This window comes from Balaenoptera acutorostrata, chromosome 3, assembly GCF_949987535.1.
Source record: "Balaenoptera acutorostrata chromosome 3, mBalAcu1.1, whole genome shotgun sequence".
NCBI classification, from domain to species: domain Eukaryota; kingdom Metazoa; phylum Chordata; class Mammalia; order Artiodactyla; family Balaenopteridae; genus Balaenoptera; species Balaenoptera acutorostrata.
The window spans coordinates 73693964-73718799 of NC_080066.1; the positions used below are offsets into that span (position 1 = coordinate 73693964).

Genomic DNA, 24836 nt, shown 5'->3' on the forward strand with positions numbered 1-24836 from the left:
ACTTGTACTTTAGCATACTATACCAATATAAAGCAAATTAAATTCTAGTCCTAGTTAATAAAGGTATTCCTCTAAAATGCAATATACAAAGACATTAAAGTATACAGTCTATATTTTTAAAGAGACCTACGAATATAAATCCACTCCATTAAGAAAATTCCAAGAGAATTCTTTAAATTTCCTCAAAGAGTTACTATTTCCTCATAATCTTACCAACAGCAAGAAAACCCACTGCACACAGAGATTTAATTGTATTTCCAAATTTCCCCATTAAACATTTCATGCACATTGCTAACTAAAAATCAAGAAGAATGAACGTTTTCAGCATCTGGTGCATACAGGTTGACATGACCTGCAATGATGACTGTGAGACAGATACCTCAAGAATGATCTTAATTCCTGCTGTTTAAAGAGAAATACTTTACAACCTTACAGAAACACAGGGTTCTATCAATTAGATAGCTGTGTCATTGTAGTATGTAAGTGTCCTGAGGGAAAGGGGGGGAAACTAATCAAGACACTTTAACAGCTTGGCTAATGCTTGATTTTTGGAGGAAAGAGTGTTTTATGAGAGCAAATAATAATAAACTGGGCACTAGGCTCAGAAAATCTTCCCACGATTTTCACTTTTACTGATGTGTCTTCATCTACCTCCAGCTTGTCTCTCTTCCACGTCTGGACATCTTCCACACAAAGGATCACTGAAATACTAGTGATCTACAGGACTAAACCTTACAATGTTTTATTCAATAGCCACAGTGAAATAATGTTAAACCTGTAAAAACGTAAACTTGGTAAGCCACTGACCTTTTTTTCTTCCTTTTGAGGGGACACCTTTCTACAATACAATAAGCAGCTAAGGATAATGTAGAAAGGATTAGCACACAACTTCAGTAGAAAGTGTGAATCAAAAGCAATACTTGGACTTTAAATCCCCATCCCTGCCCAGTATTGCCTTCACGTAACATTTGAGGGCTATATGGCAAAAACAAAAACAAGAGGGCTCCTTTAAATGGCTTTTTTTTTTCCTTTCAATGTCAAAAACCTTTCGAATTCAGTAAAATGATTAAAACCATGAAGAACTATTCATAATTTTTGCTTTACGCCAAAGTTAAAACTGTAAAATACACTGACTCTTTGAGCATACCGAATGGATATGGATTGTTAAACATCACTTGGGACCTGAATAACCTGTTCAAAGTAGTCAGAAGAATTCTTACTTTATTGTCATTTATATGAAACAGACATGTATAGTATATTACAAAGAGAGAACAGGGCCTCCAATATCCTTTTAAAGGATGTGACACTTAAAAAAAAATTAGCCTGAAAGGCTACACACAAAATTCTTGATGTTTATCTACAGAGTAGAAGAGGAGAGTGGAACCGTGTTGGGACAGGGGAGACTGTCAAAATAATGTTTTAAACAAAGAAGTTAAAAATTTAAGATTATATAACAGAACGTTAACTGGCCAGTAGGAATGTGGGTTTTTATCATATTATAATAATATTATATTATCATATTATTCTTCAATTAAAAACAAAACAAGAAAAGGAATTATAATGAACAACAGCAAATACTTTTCATTTCCCTGAAGCTTAGTGGGATGGGAAAGAAGAGACCTAGAGGTGGAAAGGGCAATGCAAATTTACATCCGAATGAATAAGGACAGGCCTTCCCGACAGCCCCAGTCCTCTGTGAATGCCAACAGGACTAACAGGCAGTAATGGCAGCCCCCACTGGCTTAGAGACTGCGGGGAGGGGAAAGAGCGAGGAAGACGAGAAAACGCCTGCACACACATAGTAAAGGAATATCATTTTCAGATACTATTAATACTTACCAGTATGCACTGTAGCTACTGCAATCCATACACACTGTGTGCTGAGCTTTTTCTTGCTTTTCTGATTTCTTATGGTTGGTTAAGGGTATTTGTGCATCTTCATAATGTTTTTTTGCATGGCCATTCACATACCTTACAAAAATCAAATGAAAATATATTTTAATCTAAATATTGCTTTGGAAGTTACAGTAGCAGGAGATGATAATAAAATTAGATGGTTATCAAATCAGAATAAGAAAGAATTCCTTCTAATAAAGAGCATTCAATCCTGTAAGAGCATTCATCACTTAGTGATTTATTAAGCTGAGTACTTAAAATATGCTCCTTTTTTGCAATCAAATACAGTCAGCTAATTATTATACACAAGCCTAGGACCAGGCAAGGAAAGGTGTTATCTATGCAAATCAGTTTCAATACCATTGATGTTATCACTTATCAACTCCTTTGCTGATACTTTTGCTATAGCCTTTTTCTTTTTTTAAGTTTTCTTAGGCTGCTAACTCCCAACGCAGCTATTATCAAAGACAAGCTTTGCAAACTAAATTACTCAATCACTGCCCACAGGGCCATAGGCTCTGCTTAGGTTGCTGCTTAATATAAAACATGAGAGTCAGATATGGAAACAGGATAATCTCCCATCTCTTTCTCATCAATATGGCTTCAGATCTTTCATTTGAATGCCTGAATAATCACTCCACTAATATGGAAATAGGTATGTTTAAAAGAAATCCAAACAAAACAGAAATTATCTTAAGCTTATATAAACTGTTATTTCTTACTACATGGGCAAAGATAATCAAAGGTTGACTACAGTCAGAAAAATTTTCTAACACTTTCCAACTCAGATTTAATAAATCATTTTATCACAAAAAGCAAAATGAAACTGAAATAAGGGTTCAACTACACCTTCACCTAAATACTGTACAAGGCCATAACTGACCACTACTTGAAGACCCTCATAAAACAAAAACTTCCCAGTTCCTAGAAAGCTGCCAATTTATAGAAGGTAAGGCCTAATTGTAAACTCAGAACAGTCAAAACAAATGTTGGTTAAATAGTGCCAAAGTAAACCTGCTCAGAGAGTTAAGGTGACATTTTTGTCATGAGGTGCCTTAACTGTACAAGGAGCAACACTTACCTTGGGGAAAGTAGGATAGTTTGTGGTAAGTAAGGAGGATCAACTCCAAGCCTGGCTGCTCTACCCCAGGAAACCTGGAAGCATCAGAGGCACTACTAACCTCAACTCAGAGTTTGATCACATTTTCCCCCCTTTTTTTCACTGTAATAAACATAACCAAGACTTGTGTGTAGGGTCTTCTGTTCACAAAAGTGGACCAAAATGAATTTTTAATCCTATTGTATATATGGCTGAGTTAAAATAAAAATAATGATTAAGAGTATAAACTCAAAAATTAGACAGCCTGGGTTTGAGCAGGCATTATCACATGCTGGCCTGGTGAGCCTGGGTGAGTTACTTAACCTCTCTACTTCTGTTTTCTCATCTATAAAACAGAGATAATAGTACTTATATCTCATGGGTTGTTAGGTGATTAAATAATCCATGGTTCAGAATGCATGAATGAATGAATAGTACATATAGTTCCTTTAGCCACCATACTGTAGCCTCCAAATGTACTAGATATTTCCGTGGTTACTGTAATAAATGTCAGTGATAAAGTAAGAAGTGTATTACTGCTAACATTAAGATTAACAATGTTTTGGCTAACATTCAAATACATGTCAGAAGTTAACAGACATGTATAAGCTACCACATAAAAATAAATATTTCCCTCATCTAGTTTTAGATTTTAACCAATTTGGTCTAAAAAGTAAAAGCATCAATATACATGTCACAGATTTTTTTAACAACAATCACAAAAAATTGGAAAAATAACTTAAAAGGGATGGTGTCATGAAGACCAATACAATATATAACTCAAATATACTCCTGATAAAGTACATTTCCTAGTTGAAAGAATATTCAGTTTAAGACTCCCCTAAAGACAAGTGGTCTAAATTACCAAAAAAAAAGTCGTCATTCTTGGCAATCAACACCCAGGATTACATGGCAAAAGAAAATTAGCCAATCAGCTATGTAAAATGAAGATCCAAATGCAGGTTACTCTCATTATCTGTGTAATCTACTTAATTATATTTCTCTGAAACCATGTCAGATTTCCAAATTTAAGATTGCTTACAATTGGAAACATACTACCTACAGAGCCTAGAAATTTTCCAATTTATTTTTCCAATACCTACTTAGAGAACTGTTTGTTGCTTGCTGTTAAGAACACTAATGTCTCCACTTTTTGAGAGTATGTCAGGTCTTTTTGTTGACATATGACCTTCCAGATTTAGGCTGTAAAGCACTATGAGACAACTGGAGGATAGAACTATATAAATTTTATTGCATTATAATTCTCACCTCTCAAAATCTAGGAGAGGAATCTGTCTCTTCAAGTGCAGAATTTAAGTGCTTCTACTTTTCTTCTTTTTTTAAAAAAATGTTATCTGTACATAGTATTTTCAGGTTCCCCAAATCCTAGAGATTTCAAAACCACAATAACCACAATTAAGATATGCAGTTAACATTTTCCAAAAGTACTCTTAAGTGTACATGGAAAAATAGACTCAATTCCAGGACTGAAAATGTGAAAAATCAAAAGTTAACTGAACAAAGATGCTCTCTTCATGCAATGAGGGTTTACGAATAACGATGGGGAAACCGTCCAAATAAATACAATATAGATTTCAGCCTGTGTGACTCAGTATGATTTCCCACCTCCTTGCTGCTAAACTACTAACTTCTGAAGTAAATTCAAAGCAGATTTTCTAAGCTAAAAGAGCCATAGAAATAAATGTGCTACTACCAGACACACAAAGTTTGGTATTTATTTGAGTTTGTGCTAGAAGAAAGAGTTACTTAAGTATTTAAGTAACATCATTTTGAATCCAAGAACTGGGAGGAAATGCTCAGGCTTGAACTGGGTTTGGGAGTGTTAAGTTCCTAGAAAGCAAAAATGTCTTAACGGAACAATGATATATTTGGTACATCTTAGCATAAATAATGAACTCCACAATGAGACCATTTTCGAGGGAATTCCTTTATCTGTTTTGTTTTCAGAAGAATGATGTGATATCTGGGATTTGATTCAAAAGTTAGTAAAGGTAGGGAAGGGTAGGTAACAGGTGAAACAAAATTGGCCACATGTCAATCAAATATTACTAGTAGATTGTCTTGATCATCAAATTAAGTCTTCTGAGTATCAATATAAAGGCGTTTACTCCCCCAGATTTTCCTCAGTTCCATCATGGAACAAAGGGATTCTATTAGGAGAGGGAAGCCCTACAGAGAATTACATACACGCTATGATTAAACAATGGTGCTAAATAAATCCAAATCAATAAAACTTTGACATAAAGCTTAAAGGTAAACTGAAAAAAGCAAGTTGGGTAGTGAAGTAATAAGCATGTCACCTACCTTCCACAGTGGACACTTGAACAAGTCAAACAGACCCAGGGGCTTTTGTTGGACCGGCACACTAATAAAAAGAAAAATACACAATATGCCAATTGTATCACATTATTTCCCAGTTTCTCCCCTAATCTGTAATACCACATCCTGTAACACAAGTTATAAATTCCATGGCTGCTTAGGCGTACTGAAATCACAAATCCTTGCTTTGTGAGTGCATTTACACAAAACGGTTGCCTAATTAATGTTATACTGAAAGAATCTAAATGCATGTCCACAACTGCTCGTATTAATTGCGAACTCAACTCAAATAGTCTAACCACAGGTTAAACACTTTTCTCCTTTATTACTTATTCCTTTTTTTTTTTTTCCAACAGTCTCTGACGAGTTAAGGACAGTCTATTTTCTCATCAAAAGCATTTTTAAGGGAATTCCCTGGCAGTCCAGTGGTTAAGACTCCACGTTCCCAATGCAGGGGGCATGGGTTCCATCCCTGGTTGGGGAACTAAGATCCCGCATGTCGCATGGCGCAGCCAAAAAATAAATAAAAAGAGAAAACATTAAAAAAAAAAGATTTAAAAGAAACCATTTTTAAGTCTAATTTTTTAATCACATGTCTTTACCATACAGATCATATACTACTATAAATGACAACTCTTTCAGTTTATTTAGTGAGAGGCATAACCTAAGGATACAATTCGGAAGACTAAGCCCAGTTCTTCCCAAATTAATGTCTCAAATGCATTAAATATAATTCTAAATATGATAACTGCATGTAATTCTTGCTGAGGGTATAATCAGGACATTAATTACTTTAGTTTGAGTATTATAGGGACGCGGCAGGCAAAAGGGGGTATGAAAACTTTTAAAATACTGATTACAATTTTGCTTGCTGTTTACTTATTCAATTTTAAGCCCAATAAACATAACAATGACTTTAAAAGGGAAGGGATATAAAAATCACCTGGAACAAGCTTTTTCAAAACACATATGTTCTACTCAGGCAGAGACACCTACATTGGGGTGGGTACAGAAGGGCAAAACATTTTGAGAAAAGCAACTTCCCAGGTGATTCCCTAATACAACCACTTGAGAACCGCTAGTCAGCCTCCTAGGGGCCATGAGAGGGGCACCACAGCACATCCACACACTCAGGATTATAATAAATCCACTGCCTGGCACACAGTATATGCTCAATGAACAGTCGTTGAAACAAAGTTTAAATTTCTTAGTTTAAGATACCAAGCTCTTCCAAGATCTGACCCCTACTATATTATACTGGTCCTGTCTAATCATACATCACAATCGGCCTTTCTCATTGTTAAGAAAAATTAGCCAAAACTGGAAATAAAGTGAATCAAGAACTATAAGCCCTTTCAATGTATAATAAAACACATTATACCATGAATATCCCAAAGACATTTAATTATAATACCATTGTTTGACCTGCTGTTTACTATTGATTAGGACCCAAATTCTATGAAGTTACAGGTAAACTTGTAGATTTTTATTTGGTAGAGATAATATCTGTCTGGCAGACTCCAAGGGCTATGGTTTTACTGCCCTGCAGGACATTAATGGGTTTTATATCTAGCCTAGCAATTTACTTCAACATTCATTCTTCAGTGTCTGCATTCACTCAATTCCTCAAATGCTCTTGGAATCAGCTTTACCATCCTGCTGGTTCCCTTATTAATGAGTTAAATAAATCTTTGACATACATTCATTCTACATTTGGGAGGGGAGGAGATGGCAAGGAAGAATAGGAGAGTACAGTGATATACTGCCCAAGGGCCTCTGCCTTTCTGCCCAGCACAGGGCTCTAACTATTTTTGAATGAGAAAGCTTTCAGTGGTAAAAATCCCCTTCCAGTTAGCCAAGGGCCTTACCTTTCCTTAGTGCATTACATTAACTGCTAGGGCCACCCTGAAGGCATTTTAGTTTTTTACTCAGTTGGGTCCAATTTTGTTATATGTGCATGTAAGTCACATGACAAAGGCTAATAAGAAGAACGCCAGACTGCTAACAGCAATTATTTTAGGCAAGTACATGAGAAGACTATTGTGAGGGGAGACTGTTGGCTTTTTATTTGTACACCCTTGTGGTATTTGATTTGTATCAACAAAAATATGACATTTTTATAGTTTGAAAAGAAAGTCCTATAAAGTATATTTTTAAAGGGAAAAATACATTAGAACACAGTTTACTTGAAACAGATATTCCTGGTCTGCGATATAACTTGAAGGATTAAAAAACTGCAAATATTATATAGTTTTATTCCTCCAGCAAACCTTATTCTTTTAGTAAATACTAAGAAACACTGTACTCAATCTGGAAGAAGTTTAATATTATCCTGAAATAAGTAATTATGTTATAACAGTAAGTTTAGGCCCAAGTTTTTAGTCATTTACAGGTTTTTGTTTTTTGTGTAATTATGGGAAGATTTTTCCCCCCTCCTCTGAATGAGAAAAAAAAGAAAAATCTAGAACAAAATCACTGTTACTTTGGTGTGTTTCCTACCAAGTGTTCACTTTTCCCCCATGGCTGTAAAGTGTGTGTATGGACAAAAAGTACATACAATTTTGTGATCTAATTTTTCCACTATCAGTATATTAAATTCATTTCTTCATGTTACTGAATCAGAACAGTGAACTCTAAATCTAGTCTTATAAAATCTCAATTAACTCATAAAGTTTTATCAGTTTTTTAATTTCTTAATTTCAAATTTTCAAAAATATACCCTAAGCCTGAGGGGAAGAAATGGGGAATAACTGCCTAATAGGTACAGGGTTTATTTTGGGGTGATGAAATGTCTTGGAACAAGATAGAGGTGGTAGTTGTAGATGTACTAAATGCACTGAATTGAATTGTTCACTTTAAAATGGTTAATTTTGGGAATTCCCTGGCAGTCCAGTGGTTGGGACTCGGTGCTTTCACTGCCAAGAGCCCAGGTTCGATCCCTGGTTGGGGAACTAAGATCCCACAAGGCGCATGGCATGGCCATAAATAAATAAATAAGTAAATAATATTATGTTATGTGAATTATACCTTGATTAAATAAATAGGTGCTTAAGACAGGGATGAGGAGAAAGAATAAAAGGAAATAAAATAGTACTGACTTTCAAAAACATCAGAAAGAAGTGACTGTGCCTTTTACTAAATCTCAAAAAAGACCTCACTTTCTAAGTTAAGGAATCAAATTTCTTTTATCATGAATATTTACAATAAGAAAGTTAAGACTTAATGTGTGATAAGACAGTTGGTCTTGGCTATTTAAATGACAGTACTCTCTGAGGGCTTAATAGTTGCACACCAGAAGAACATTTGAAGGCTAGGAAACTACAGAGAAAAGGGTATTATGGGGCATTCTGAAGCCATTTATTACACTGCTTTGGGGAATATTCACTCTGTGTATATATACCTTATCCAAATTATAAAACCTTTAAAGTACCCAAGACAATTAGAAAATAGAAGGAAAAATACTGGCTTTAAATTAAACTCTCAATTATTGCTACAAATAGAACAGGTCATAGCATGAGTAAATGAATACCTGCAATAATCTTAAATTCATTTATTTTAATCACCTTAAGGGGACATACTTTATTATAAAAGGTAGTCTCAATTTATAGACAGATGGGTTTCAAGTTTATCTGTAGGATGAACACATTTCCCATGGAAACTGCATTAGAGGTTTGCAGGCTATTTTACAAAACTCTACAAGAACCATAACAAAACTGAAATACTATACTGTGTGTGTGTGTGTGTGTGTGTGTGTGTGTGTATAAAATAAAACCATACACAGTCAATAAAAAATGTTTTTAAGCTATAAATATACTATCTATTCAGCAGAACATAAAAATATTAAACTGAAGGGGTTTTATTTTTTAAATCTTAAATGCTGGTACTTGAGAGAAAGAGGTTAATAAGGTTGGAAACTTGTAGAAGTTCAGAAAGATAAGTCTGAAAACTTACAAGGGCTCTTTTTATTATGCCGAATTACACTTCAAGGTGACGTCATGGCAGGGAAGCCATGCGGTACATTTCTCACACGGTTACACGTGGCCGCAGCAGGGCCACTGGAGCTCATCAACAGAAGTTTGGTCCTCTTTCACTCAGATTATGAAACTTCCTCAAAGTTACTCTCCTCCAGCAATCTGCCCCGTACGCTCAGATTCTTCCAACCCCGAGCTCGGGTTTCCGCTCTCAGCTCCTAGGCATCTCAGCCTGGGGGGCTGGTACCATCCAGCTCCCTTCACTCTCCTCCTGTTGCTATAGCCTCAGAACTCTCCTCTGGCCCTGTCCTCACCCTCAGCCACGAGCTCTGCAAGTTGGCAGCAGCAACCCTTTGCGGGGAGTGGAGAATGTCGATCCTCTCCTAAGCTAGGGCCATTTCCCACAAGGTAGAAGCTCTGACACAGGTTGGGCAGGGGAGACAGGTGAAGGAGGCCCAGCCTCTAAAACATGCTCGCATTCATGGCTTCTTCCTAAAGCCCCCAAAAGCCTTAACCCTCCTGGAAACTAGGAAGGGACAACTGATGGAGCGCAAAGGCAGAGGGAAGGCATCCAAGTGATCTACAAACCAAAGTGGTTTCACTCCCTGCTACTCCCATGCAGGGAAGAACAGTCTGCTCCTTTACCAAGAGACAAAGAAGGGCAGAAAACCAGGGAGTTCTAGGGGACTTCCCTGGTAGTGCAGTGGTTAAGAATCCACCTGCCAATGCAGCGGACACAGGTTCGAGCCCTGGTCCGGGAAGATCCCACATGCTGTGGAGCAACTAAGCCCGTGTGCCACAACTACTGAGCCCTCATGCCACAACTACTGAAGCCCACGTGCCTAGAGCCCGTGCTCCGCAACAAGAGAAGGCACCGCAATGAGAAGCCCGTGCACCGCAACGAAGAGTAGCCCCCGCTCGCCACAACTAGAGAAAGCCCACGTGCAGCAACAAAGACCCAGTGCAGCCAAAAATAAATAAATAAAATAAATTCAAAAAAAAAAAAAGAAAACTAGGGAGTTCTGGGCTTACAGGGGCCTACTTACACACGAATATCTTTAGGTTGTGTTCAGAAGGCAAAATGGCATCCACAGCGAATATAAATTTCTTCCCACTGATCTTCAATAGCCTTATTATTCACTACATAGAACCTAATAAGATAGAATACATTTGGTATTCAAGGCCCATCAACAATTCTCCTGGAATTCTAAATTTTCTTATAAAACATCATGCACTAGTGCTTACGCTACAACTTAGTCACTGTCTCTACACGCAGAATAGTTCAAGCACTCAGCACTGACAGGCAAGCCATTTATAGTGCATCCATTATTCAATAGTTGCTTCAACTGGCAGAGAGGCTCTTGAGCTTCTTAAGAATTCAGAAAGGTGAGGCTCCAATGACTAGGATTCTAGTCCTGGCCCTATCATTTCTAGCTACAGAACTGAGAACATCGCTACTATTCCGGGTCTATTTCTTCACTGCAGAATAAAAACTAGGTGATGACCATGTCCCCTCTAATTATAAAATTATTCAAAGAACACAAGCAAAAAACAGATTAAATAATCATATCATTCCCTACAGATAAAATTCTTCCAACTCCACTCTCCTCCTAATTTTCTTAACAAAAAGATTAACTGCTAGTGTAGTATAATTTTCTAAATCAACAGCCTTCAGCTTTTTTTCCTGCTCCCACAACCCTTGAGAGGCAAACACATTCCCAGCACATTGCCTGTCAGTAACAGCAGCTCACTGCAACAGTGAGGTCAGAAACTGTGTGGAATCGCTGTTCAAAACCATTGTACAGGGGCTTCCCTAGTGGCACAGTGGTTAAGAATCCGCCTGCGAATGCAGGGGACACAGGTTCAAGCCCTGGTCCGGGAAGATCCCACATGCCGCGGAGCAACTAAGCCCGTGCGCCACAACTACTGAGCCTGCACTCTACAGCCTGCGAGCCACAGCTACTGAGCCTGCATGGCTAGAGCCCGTGCTCCGCAACAAGAGAAGCCACCGCAATGAGAAGCCCGCGCACCGCAACGAAGGGTAACCCTGCTCACCACAACTAGAGAAAGCCCATGTGCAGCAACAAAGACCCAACGCAGCCAAAAATAAAATAAATAAATTTATTTATTAAAAAAAAGAAAACTGTAGACAAACATGCTGCTCCAATAGTAAAACTCAGAATACCACCCCTCTACCAACAACACACAGTTTTTAAAGTGCCACACTAGAAAACCAGCAACCCATAAGAAAATATTCACAATGTGTTTTTTCAAAGAGCAAGTTCTTTATTTAATATTTATCTAGTACATACTATGTGCCAAGCACTATTGCACTTTACTGTGCCACTTTATAAATATTACTTCATTTAATCCTCTACAGTCCAATGAGGTGTGTACTATTATTGGCCTGTTTTATAGATAAGGAAGCTGAGGCACAGAGAAGTTACATACCTTGCTAAGTTAGTAAGTGACAGAACTGGAACCCAAACTCAGTATTTGAAGGCATGGACTGTTGCAGAGCAGTAAGTCCAGAAGGTTGTCATTTTTGCTTTAGAAAGATTACGTACTATGTATTTCTGTGTATATGCTATATACCTGTATATAAACTGCTTGAAGTCTAGAAGGGTACGTAGTAACTGTTAACAGTCATGTAAAAAGAATGGGATGGGGGATTAGAGCCACATGGACCTACTTTCAACTATACTGTTTGAATTTTTTCAGAAAGCATTACTTCTTTTATAACAAAAATAAAGTTTAAATGTCTTAAAGATACTGGTATTATAAAGTTGTCCTAATGAAATAAACTTACTCTAAATTATTAAGCATGAGTGGTAAGTGAAACCAAAATCCTAGATTACAACTCTACGGGTGCGTAAACATATGATCAATGAAAACTATTTGCAGCTGTTATTCAAAACACACACACACACACACACACTCCATAGAAGTATCAATAGTAAAAGTGTTATTCCTCTCGAAATTGGAGGATAGGGCAGAATTATCATAAAAATTCTATAAATATTCCAGTACATATACAAGTAGAAATATACTCCAGGGTTAACCCAGCTTACCCTCCAACTGATATATTTTTAGACGTTTAGAGCAAGGCGTATAATCTTCTTTATACCATAAATGCTCTTTGAACCACATACTCATGAGCCTATTCTATGCTAAAAGTTATGAAGTCTCTTCTATCTTCAACTTGAATCCTCTGAAATTACTGGGGGAAAGACTGGTAAAGTCACATAAAGAAAGCAGGAACTGGGCCTTCACGTAGTCCAGAAAAGAAGAAATCCAGCGATATTAAGCAACCGCCAGAGGTGCCAGAGCAGCCTGAGCGTAGCCAAAATCACTGCCTGTGTTCCCACCCCTACCGCCACCTCCCACCCCCGGCACTGCGGCTCATTCTGGGAGTGCACACTGGGTTCCCAGGGAGCAGGGAAACAGGAGAAGTCTCTTACAAAGCAACAGGCAGCGCCCAGGGCTAAAGAAGTGAGCTGATGCACAGCTCAGGAGACTAAGCGGAGGTCCAGATGCTGAAGGAGGAGGAGACCAAGCATGAGCACCAAATCCAAACTGCTCAGAAGTGGCAGGCTGGGGCTCACAGAAGATCACGGAACCAAGAGTTCAGGGCCAAGGCAGGGAAGGCAACTATGAAGTAAAGCTTACCTCGGTTGCCTTTCCGCTTCGCCCCATGAGCATCTTTCCCACCTTCCTCCTCTGGCTTCAGTCCCATTCTTATTCAAGGCTGGCAATCAGTTAATCTCTCCTGAGTCATTAGATGAGTAAATGTCTGATCGGTTTTCTGATAAAGTCACAGTTCAGTTATTTCTCACAACCATTCTCTCCTTTCTGCTTAATGGCCCTATGATAGATTAAAGATGATCACTCCTCCCATTGAGAGGCAGGTCTATGTCCTCTTTCCTTGAATCTGGGCAGGCTCTGCAGTGCCCTGACTAACTGAATATGGCAGAAGTGACTGCGTGTCAATGTGCAGGTCTGAGTTTTAAGAAATTGACAGCTTCTTCTTTTTATTGCTTGCTCTTGGGGAAGCCAGCCACCATGCAAGAAGCCTAATCACCCTGAGACCAACACACTGTGAGAAACCCAAACGACACAGAGAGACCTTGCAGAATGTGACACCATGGGGGATGGGGGGGTGGGGGGGGACAGAAACAGAGAGCAGGAGCACAGAGGCACAAGACATGTGAGTTAAGAAGTCACCATGGAAGTGGGTGCTCCAGCTTCAGGTGCGCCAGCTGAGACAGCCCCAGCCAAGCTCCTCCTGAATTCCTGACCCACAAGATGATAAGAAAAATAAAAGGGTTGTTCTAAGCCACTAAGATGTAAGACAGTTTGTTATGCAGCAACAGATGATCAGAACACTACCTGTACAAGGAGGGGTATCAGCGATACAGCATCTACCGTTCACCCCTGCCAAACCACTCATGGGAATGACTGACATTGTTGTTTAGTAGAAGTGAGGATGAGACCCTTTGAGAGGTTCTACTCCATAGGAATCAAAAACTATCCAAAGACTAGACTATCCCCTCTGCAACAGGGGTAGTAAGACAGTAAAAACACTGCAGTCTGTCATCAACTAAGCTGCAATCATCCTTTGGACTGGCTCTTTCTGTATCGCATTAATATTTTAAATCCAGGTGTGCCGTCATTACCATAAGACAACCTAATTCTTGAGCAAAACATCACGCCTAATGTTGTCCTATATTGTAAAAAACGACCTTCAAAAATCTCTAAACCACTATTCCTGTATTCTACTCTAAATAATTCAGTTCTTCTTTACCCAAGATAAATAAGGATTACCTGGTTCTCTTTAAGCGGCACCATCCTTGGCTCTCAGAGGCTAATTTTGAGACTGCTCTAGCCAACTTTCCTAATCTTTTTCATGTCAGGACATGCATGGAAAATGATAACATCTGTATGGTGCATGCACATAAACTGAACAGTCATCGCAGGGCCAGAAGTGATCTGTTTGGAGGCTCCAGTCACCCTTAGGCTGAGGGGATCGTTATCTCAACACATATGTAATCCTTTTATGGCCCTTCTGATGGAAAGCTATGTGGTCAATCTTTTTACCTGGTTATCTAGCAATGCAGGAGGAGGTCGCCCTTCTACTCCAATGCCCACTTGTTGGAACAAAAGACTGGAAGTCATCAACCAGCTGCATTATCTAGGAATCCAAGATGCTCCTCTGAGTTTATACTACTCACTAATGTGCTGAGACCTGTCGGAGAAAATGGATGCCCAAATCCTTATTTCTATCCTATGTATAACCGTCTTTGGATGCCCAAATCCTTATTTCTCTCCTATGTATAACCGTCTTATCCTACTGCCATTCTATAACCCAAGGGAGCAGCCAGTTAACAGTATGACACAGGAATGTAACATGTATTAAATTAAAAGAGAAAACTACTACAACAGCTGGGTCTGAGTACTTAGGTGGTAAAAGAGCACTGACGAGTATGTAAAAGGAAAAGTCAACTGCTTAAAATGAACCTGAACGTAGACTAAAAATGTTTCCAAGGTCACTTTCAGCTCTCTGATTTCAAGGTTTCCCAGACAGAAATATAATTACAATAATGTATTTCACTTCCACAGCCTTGAATGTATTTGTAAGATCACGGTAGGTGGGAAGATAGGAGCAGGCAGACAAATAGTTTGAAGTATTATTATAAAATCACTTACACATTATTGCTCACATGATTAAAAAGTTAAAACTTTTAATCTTCCCTGAAGATACCCAATAATACAAAAATATATTTGTACAAGGCTGTTAGCTGCAGCATTATCTGAAACTGCAAAATACTGGAAACAACCTAAATGCCCAAAGATAGGAGAATGTTTGAATTCACTGTGACACATCACAAATGGAGTACTATGAAGCTGTTAAAAAATAATAAGTAAAATTTCTACAAACATGGAGTGATATCCAGAACACACTATTAAATGAAAGAAGCAAATTCCAAAAGAGTATACTTAGTTTGCTACCTTTGGTGAGAGAAAATAAGAAAATACTGATGTACCTGCTTTTCTTTTTTTACAAAAAGAAACAGGAAGGATAGATAAAAATAATTGGTTGTCTACATGGGGTGGATAGGAGTGAGTAGAAGGGTTAGGTAGTAACACTTCTTGGTATGGCTTTAACTTTTGGAACCATACTCATGTTTTATATACTCAAAAAGTAAAATAAAATCAGCAAGGATGAGGTGGAAAAAAATCTAAAATGGAAATCAAACAGAAACAAACAAAGCTAACTGTAAATCAAATAAATCAGTGTATTAAAAGATGGAAGGAAAGGGAAGAAAACAACCCAAACAACTTTTGAACATAACACTTCATATTTTATGAGTATACAGACAAAAAGAAACTGTAAACAAATAGTGAACTCGTTATAAGGAGTTTTCTTTGCAATGGTATGGGTTAGCAGTTTAGAACTACTTTCTCTGATTATGGCATGGGGCAAACAAGTACATACGCTGAGATAATGGGAACCAGATTCTCTCTGTTAGAGAAGGGCATTCCAAATACAGAAAGGGCAAGACTAGATCTGTAGTGCTGAATTGGAATTAAAGGTATCAAAATGAACTCATGGTTACACACACACACAAATATAGACATGTTTATTTATTTATATATATTTATATTTCTTAGCTCCTATTTGCTGAGAGATCTTAGTTTATAAACCTTATTCCCCACTGAAAGGAATGATGGCTACTTGGAGAAATGGCTGATTCCAGGACTGGGGCAGGCTGAGTACAAGATGAGCCTGGAGCACCTTGCCATGCCAGAAAGTAAGAAAGGGTTCCAAGAACAATAGGGGCATGTCAAAATTATGACCTAAGGAGGCTCCCACTAGCCAAATCTAAGACAATTTGAGCTTCAAAATAAATAACAGAATGTCACAAAATAAAATAAAAATCTATGAGTCCATGTTAATAAAATAAATGAATAAACAAGTGGGTGAGAAAGGAAAGCTCTTCCCTGTATATACTTAGAAGAAATAAGTTAGAAAATCAACATCTTGCAACCATCCTAGTAATAACTGATTCAGTCAACAATCATCAATGGATGCTAAATTACTAGATGAACGTTTGATGAGGAATAAGACATCTATACATAAGATCTCAAAGCATCTCCTACAAATTACCTATTAATAACAAAGGGAAAATAGTAACTTTACAGTAAATAACCTTGCAACTATCACCTTAATTATCAAAGTTAACATCACCAAAATGAGACAAACCAACCTCATATACCTCTTGATATGATGCCCTGAGAATACACATTGCTTCTGCAGTATTCCTACAAAAACAGTGCACAGCCTGAATCTAATCATAAGGAAACAACAGAAAAACTCAAACTGAAGTACACTCTATAATTAGCCTGTTTTCTTCAAAAATACCAAGATGTGAAAGACAAAGACAGGATAAGGAACTGTTCCAGACTGAAGGAGACTATAGAGTTTCACAACTAAGTGAAATGCATGATCCTGGATTAGATGTGGGGGGCAGAAAAGGGAAATAGCTACATTATACGAAGGACATTATTGGGACAACTGGAGAAATCTAAGAATGGAATGTGCATTCGGTAATACTATTATCTCAGTTATTAAATGTCCTGATTTTGACCAATACCCTGTGCTTAGTGAAAAGAAAGTCCTTGTGCTTGGGGGGAAAAAAAAAAAAAAGTATTTATGGATGAAGGAGCATTAGGTCTGCAAATTACTTGGTGGCAGTGGTGGGGAGGTGGTGCATAAAAAGAAGGTGCAAACGTGTAACACAAATGTGGCAAAATGTTAACAACTGATGAATCTAGGCAAAGAGTACATGGGAGTTTCTGTACTATTCTTAGCAATGTTTCTTTAAGTGTGAAATTATATCAAAATAAAAAGGCTTTCTGAGATTAAAAAAATTTTATTCTTTACTTCCAATTAAGAACATTTTTTCTAAATTACTAAAACACAAGGGAAAAGGTTAAATTACCATTGTGCAGAGCCAAACAGTACTATAAACCTGGCAGTAACTTCCCTTTATTGATGGATGATAAATTAATCCAGTAAAAGTATTACAAGATATTAATTGCAGTGGTCCAAGTGACCTTACAACTTTTTCTTTCAATGTTTCTTTTATATATCCAAACTCCGTCTTATATTTGGCTTCCCAAGCAGAGTCAAACCCCCAGGCTTATCTGCTCTCTCTGCTGACTCAGGTAATAGCGACAATATTTTGCTCTGTTCATCAGGGAAGGTAAATCTGAGTTTGAACTTTTACTCAAAATCAGTACTGCAAAATTTCAGTTTTAGTGATTTAACTCTCTGGATGATGACTAATAAGATCCATTTCTGATAGGGCAAAGCATTTTTTTGCCCTAAAAACTGGATTTTAAATATCTCTTTTAAAAATAAACACCAAATTAAGCATGGCAGACCAATTTCTCTCTTACCTCCTCTCCATGCTAACATCTCACTGAAATGACAATAAAGAAATTAAATCGACATTAACTCACAAAGATCATGTGAGACAAGCACATTTCAACACATTGTTGGGAGTCAGAAAGAAGCTGGAGGAGCAGTACTGATCTTAGTGGCATGAAGGAAGCTACAGCCTAAGTGCCAGCAGAGAAGAGTGCAGACAGGAGGCAGCTCTGGGCTCAGGGACACTGGGCACAGCAGACAGCAAAGGTAACGGTGGCACTGAAAACAAGGGGCCAAGGGCTGCAAGGAACAAGAGACTCATGGAACTTACTACATCCTGATGTCAGAACATCAGTGGCCAGGTGTGCAGCTCCCAGGCGGAAGACTGAAAAACTAAATGGTGCTAAAAAAAAATATTAGCCATACAGACGTCTTGAGTGTCTTCCTCTAATGAAGAAGGCAGCCTGCCCCCAACCTTACGGTGAAGCCCACTATAGACAAGCCTCACTCACTTACAGAGCTTTTTAGTGCCTCACTCTTATATGAAAAAATAGACAAGGATAAAACAAGATCCTTGAAGAAAACCTCTAGTCTGAGAGAATCATTTTGAAAAGAAAAAGAGGAACTCAGAGGAAACAGAAACAATGCAGGGAGCACAGAAAAACCTCAAAACAAACAAACTCTAAAATCCAGGAGTCATGAGAGAAGATACTATAAAACAACAGCAACAGGATGTATGAAAAAGCAATGGTCAGAAAAATGAGAAAAAGCTCTTGAAAATTAAAAATATTATTATTAAAATTCAACAGAAGGGTGGAAGGGAAAAAAAATAATAAACACCTAGGAAATATCTCAGGAACTAGAACCAAAATGCAAAGAAATAAAAAGATAAGAAAATTACAGGTTCTACCCACAGTGCTCAACATTCAATTAATAGGAGTTGTACAGAAACTAGGAGATTTAAGTACGGGAGGATGAGTGTACTCTCAAATGTTTAGATTGAAAAGTCCCCTGAGTACCAATTGCAATCATTGTTGCTTTTGTTGTGGTCATCCATTTACAATGCTTGGTGTCAGTTTATTTATCTCTTGTAAAAATAAAATACAGTGTGTGTGTGTGAAAAAAAAAAAAAGTCCCCTGAGTACCCATCACAAGAAAAAAAAACAAACAAACAACTAACCATGCCAAGACACATTCTGAAATTCCAGAACACCAAGGATAAAAGGAATATCCTAAAAGCTTCCAGGAGAAAGAATAAAAAGATATATATGAAGGAACAGTAATCAAAAAGGCATCAGGTTTCTCAACAACATTGGAAGCCTAAAAACAAAGGAACACTGCTTTCAAAATTCTAAGAGAAAAATCTTTTCTAACAGTCTATAGTCACCCAAGCAGTCAAGTATAAACGTAGGATAAAAGTGTCTGACTTGCATGGGATCAAAAATTTGCCTCTCCTGAGACGGGAGCTAGATGAGGTACCCCAGCAAAATGGTCTAATAAACCAAGGAAGAGAAAGACCTGGGATCCAGGAAATGAGAGATCTAATACAAAAGAATAGCAAGGGAATCACAGGATAAAAACTGTCGAGTAGGCCTAGAGAACAGTCAGTTCAGATGGGAGCGAGAGAGCTCTGGGAAGGAAAGCTTCAGGAAAAAATAATACTAAGACATTATGTGTTTAAGTGCTTGGAAAATAATATTCATAGACATTTAACAGATTTATAGGTTACATTTGGGAGAAAATGTACAGAAGGCAAAGTAAGCAATTTTTTTAAAAAAAGGCAATTATTAACTCAAAGAAAAATAAAATGCCAGACAAGAAAAAAAGTAATCACCATATTAATCAAAATTTGTAGTCTAGTTATATTGAGAAATGGAGAGAGAGGCAAAGGGGAGGGTAATGCAAACACTAATGTCCTCATTTACCATAGCAAGATGTCAAGAGATGATACCTAAAATGGATAAATTAAGAAATAACAGCGTATTACTTAGAAGTATATAGGTAAACGTGACAGAGAAAGCTAAATAGAGCTGAAAGTGGTGGTCTGTGGACAGAAGGGCTGAGAGGAAAGCGGAGGGGGGCTGCTGCTCTACTTTAACCCTTTTGATACTACACTGTACGACTTAACTGTACACGTATTACTTTTGATACTACACTGTACGACTTAACTGTACACGTATTACTTTTTGAAAACATGAATTAATCTTTAAAAGGTAAATTGATATAACAGTCATATCAATTCATGAAGTTGCCTAAACCATTTTTTTATCTTTAAAAAAATGCCTATAATCTATTAGATGAAATAAAAATTACAATAGCACTTTATCATTTGGGGCCAGGCACCTACTGAATTCCCTGTATACTACAAGGTTAATTTGCAGAGCTAATGGTATGTGTTCTCTACTAGAGAATGTAATTTCAAAGCTGGCCAAAATTTATCATATATATGTTAACAGATTCAGATACCTACAGAGCCAGAAAAGAGAGGGCATCTGGTCCTGCTGATTTCCTACATAGAGGCAAATTCTGATCCATAAAACTGGTCCCCTCACTGGCTCAAGCATTTCACTGTATTTTGAAATGCATTTCTGAAATCAGTTTTCAATGTCAAATGAAAACAACATATGGAAATAATGTATGTGAAACTACATATTCTCTGAAACTGTAATGTACTAAACACATTTTTTTATTATTCATTCTATCACAAACTCAGACTTGTTCAGACCTACTTTGGTGAAAAACACCTAATGAAGCTATTATGCTTTATCTATTCTACAGTCTTCAGCTAAATACTGGAACTGTGCCCCTACTTCCAAATGAGAGGAAAGGGTAGTGGGGAGAAGGATTAGAACTACTAAAGTCAAAGCAGATTACTAAATCAGAGTCAAAATGGGCCACTTTTGCCTTTGGAAGACCAGACACAAATAACTACAGAAAAATTATCAGGGGTTTATATTGTTTCAAAAATAACTTCCCTTACGAAGTTGATTATACACAGAATGAACACAAAAGTCATGAATCACTTAAGAAAAATTCTGGCATCCAATATTCCATTTATTTAATATAGCAAGGTCTGATGCAATTCCACGCCTTTGCCAGCAACCTGAGTAAGCAAATCCATGGTTAAACAGTAGAGGGATTTTCAAAAGAAATGAATCAAGTCATAAATGTAAACACCACACAACTATTATTTCAAAACAAAAGCAAGTGTATGCAAGATAAGATGCATATATATATTTTATAGGAAGCACTCCCTCCCATAAATAAATGAAACAATTAAGAGGTTAAGGGACCTCTTATTATCAAAGACTTGACTCAGAGTGGAGGTTTATATCTGCACTGTATAATTCTTTTCCTAGTTTTTGTGGTATATAATATAGGTTAGCACTAAAGCACAAAGTTGGGGATGGGGGTGTGTGAAATTACAACAGTTGTATTTACTGGTGTGCTGGGAAACTATTCTTTTAAAATCAACAGGACTTTTTAGGAAGAAATGGAAAGAAAAAGCAAACTGGGCACATACTTATACTCTGCTTAAAGGGCTAGATACCCAAGATTACAGAAAATAGCAATCTGTAAACTCCGATAGCTGCTCTAATTATTTAACACAAACCAAGAGTTGGAAATTTTTTACAACCAATAGGTATAATTTTAAAATCTGACCCACATTTTCCCAAAAATCTCTATTAATTATTCAAAGAAAAAAAGCCTGAAAAATATTTTTAAAATGAAGTTCTAAAAAGACTATACACAAACAAAACACTTGAAATAACTGAAATGAAACCGATGCAGCTAAATTAAATTAGAATTAAATTCTCACAGCATGAGCGTTGAGCTCTGGCAGCTACTTCATACACATAAGGTGAAGCTTGAGTCAGTTGTTGCAAATGATTTCTCCAATGTTAATACAGCTCACAATTAACATTCAAAATAATTCAAATGAAAACTAGAGTTAATCTCAATTTTACTGTGTGACACTAAAATTTAAAAATCACTCAATCAATAATATGTGTTGGCCCCAGAGTGTCTAAGTTATATAGAAGTTCTTTTTCAAAAGTATTATATTAGAATATTTCTCTAACATGTTATCTATCAATTATCCCAAGGAAACATTCCATCACCAAAAAAAAATTTGCTCCCTAGAAATTTCAGCACATCTTCACAAACTTGGACCAAAATCCTACCATCCCAATATTGTACAAAAAATGTTCAAGACAAAGGAATGGACAATAATCTATTATCTAAAAAGGAAAACCTGAGTGTGGTCAGTAAGGACAAAGATTTAAAGAAGCTAAATCAACAAGTGTACTATCCTACAATCAGTTAAATTAAACCTGCAAGAACATGACAGTTAATCACGAGCCTGCTGTTCCTGGTGATGAGATAGTATAAGAACAGTCCATAAAATTAAGAGTCTTCAGGGCAGGTCAAGGATAAACAGGCAAGCAGATTTCTACAAGGCTGCCTTAAACCCAGCTAGAACAAAGAAAAAATATCAGGAAAGAACATCTACTCAAAATGGAAAACAGCCCACTGATAGAGCTATTCAATCCCAAAGTACAAAGTCTCCAGAAAAAATCCAGTTGGTTATAATATCTTTTCAAAGACACAAGCTGGTTCATATTCAAAATAAACTCTCAATTCCCTCCTCAAAAGAGTCTTATAAAATTTAATTAGCTAGCATTGATTAATGGTGAAGTATTTAGATAAACACAAAGACAACTACAAACTTCATTTTCCAATGTCCAAGTTTAATTTCAACAATAGTTTTCAAAATCTGAAACTGCTGTCTTAAGCTTATCTGCATTTTATATATCTGTAAATAGCACACATATATACCTAATTTTCAGTATGTCTTAAGAAGGGGGGGGGGGGAAGAAGGGAGGGAAATCTGTTTTAAGCCCTGCAGTCTGAAGACTATAATTAACTTTTACAAGAAATATAATTGGAAAATCTTAGAATATAACTAGATGGAATCAACGAAGTACCCTGCCTAAAAGCAAAGATTCAAATAACCTCTGAGCTACCAGAGGCAAAAGCAAAATTCCCTTTCTTAAGAATTCTCTCCCTCTCCCACCCCACAACAAACCCACCTCCAAAAAGAATCTCCTCCAGCAGAAACAAAATGAAAAAATGGGAGGGGGCAACTTCAAGAAGCGAAGCACATTTATAAAATAACCAAAAGCTAACTGCATTTTATCCATAGCTATGGTGAGAAGGCTGACTCATGATATCTGAACTAAAGTAATGTGAATTTCAGCCTACAAAAAAATTAGACCTGAACCGAAATTCAGACATCCAAAAACAGTGTTCTTCCAACTGTACTAACAATCTAGTTCCAACTTGGTGGCATTTTAATCAATAAACAGGGGGAAGAAGGGCTAATCAAATACAGAAATCTAAAATTATTTTCAAAAGGTAGAATTTAAAATGTACTTTCACGTCAAAAATCTTCAAAGGAATTATTCAGAGTATGTTTCCAAACACTTATAATCCTTTAACTTATCAAGCATTAAGCGACTAGATGACAAAATAAAGACCCTGCTTTTACAAAGGCAAGCCAGAAGTATGGTTTGAATGGTATTTGAATTTAAACTTTGGGCTATCTCTAATGCCCCCAAGCATCTTGAGCAACTCTGTTAATCTTTGTCTCAGTTTCACAATCTATGAAACAGGGAAAACTACAAGGATGGGTAGTTAATTAAATTAGTCAGGATTAAATGCTAGCCAACTGCTTTGAAGTTACTTTATGTTGTTCTCAGTTCGCCTACTGAGTAAAACTAATAGATGAGAAAACATCTGGAATTACTATATATACTAACATCTGCAGACTTACAGCAGTTAAAAGATGATCTCTGTTTACAAATTTCTAAGCCAAAGATCATTCAACAATCGGAAAGATTTCAGGATACAATTGCAATGAACAATTTTTAGGTAAATTTCCTTTCATTATGAAAGATACCTACTCTTACCTACATTCTCAAAACAGACTGTTATAAATCACAGAGCATCTTGAGAGGTCTTGGCACAAAACAATTCTAGGTAAGATGAACAAGCTGTTCCTGTTGTTAATGGTATTCTCAGCATTCTAAGCTGTCAATCAAGGTAAGCTTCATCACAAATAAACCCTCCAAAAAGTACTAGCCCCTGCTGAGAATCTAAGTACTTCCTCCTAAGCCATCTGTCCAGGAAAGCTCTATTAAAACACCTAGAATGCAGTTGCTCTCATGTTTAAAGGAGCTATGAATAAACATAAAACACTAAAATACATTAAACAGTATATATTTTCCACTTCAAACATTAATAAACTACTACCCAAGTCTATATGGATGCCTAGGTTGAACACAAAACCCATAGGTTGGACACTAATTTATTTTTTCAAAGAAGGAAAATGTATAATACAGCTCAAGAAGGGGGAAATAGCTCAAAAAGAGAAAAACAAAGCAGGCTGGGGGAAATGTACTGATATTTGTAAATTATTCCCTGATGGAAGAGGGACTCAATTACATTTTAAAACAGGAATTTAAATTACTCAATGAGCTACAAACTAAATTACTCACTGTTCTGCTTACTGAGCTACAAACACTAGAAAAACCTAAGTATTTCCAAATTGAGTTTAAAGGATCCAAAATTAATCTATTATATTCCAGTAAAGAAGGAAATTGCATAAATTTCAAAGAGGAAAAAGTAGGATAGTATAAGAGCCTAAGGCTAATGCTGTAAAAGCAAAGAATGATGAGAATGAGTTATTTTGAGGATAAATGAATAACAAGAAACAGAAACAAAGAGTTCAAATTCTCCCATCAATCCCATCCTTTCTCCTGCTTAGGCCAAGAAGGATATTCTTTGTATACTACTAAGAATACCATCAGAAAATAACTTTTGATCCATGTGTCAAAACTTCTTCACAACAGCAAAACGTTAGGCTTAATCCCTAGACTGCAGCCTCTTCAAACAAACACATGGAGCACATTCTAAATTCCAGGTCCTTCACATGTACTACCAATTCTTCAGAGACTTTGGAAATATGCTTAGGCTGCTTTAAGGTTCTGGGGGCTGGGACTGGGGGTGGATACTGCCAGAAAAACCAGAAAGA

The 24836-nt window shown here is 37.0% G+C and overlaps 1 protein-coding gene across 5 annotated transcripts in view; it reads right to left on the reverse strand.

Moving 5' to 3' along the window:
- Positions 1-24836, reverse strand: part of USP3 (ubiquitin specific peptidase 3) — a 228129-nt gene that overhangs the window by 68165 nt on the left and 135128 nt on the right. For 3 of the 5 annotated variants that reach the window (XM_057543776.1, XM_057543775.1, XM_028166962.2), the window contains exons 2-3: positions 5321-5381; positions 1840-1971 (exon numbers count right to left, since the gene is read on the reverse strand). In XM_057543776.1, coding sequence (XP_057399759.1) covers positions 1840-1868 — 29 coding nt within the window. In that variant the 5' untranslated portion in view covers positions 1869-1971; positions 5321-5381. Of the gene's footprint in view, positions 1-1839; positions 1972-4264; positions 4382-5320; positions 5382-24836 lie in introns of all 5 variants that reach the window. The other 2 variants (XM_028166965.2, XM_057543777.1) reach the window with 1 other exon arrangement.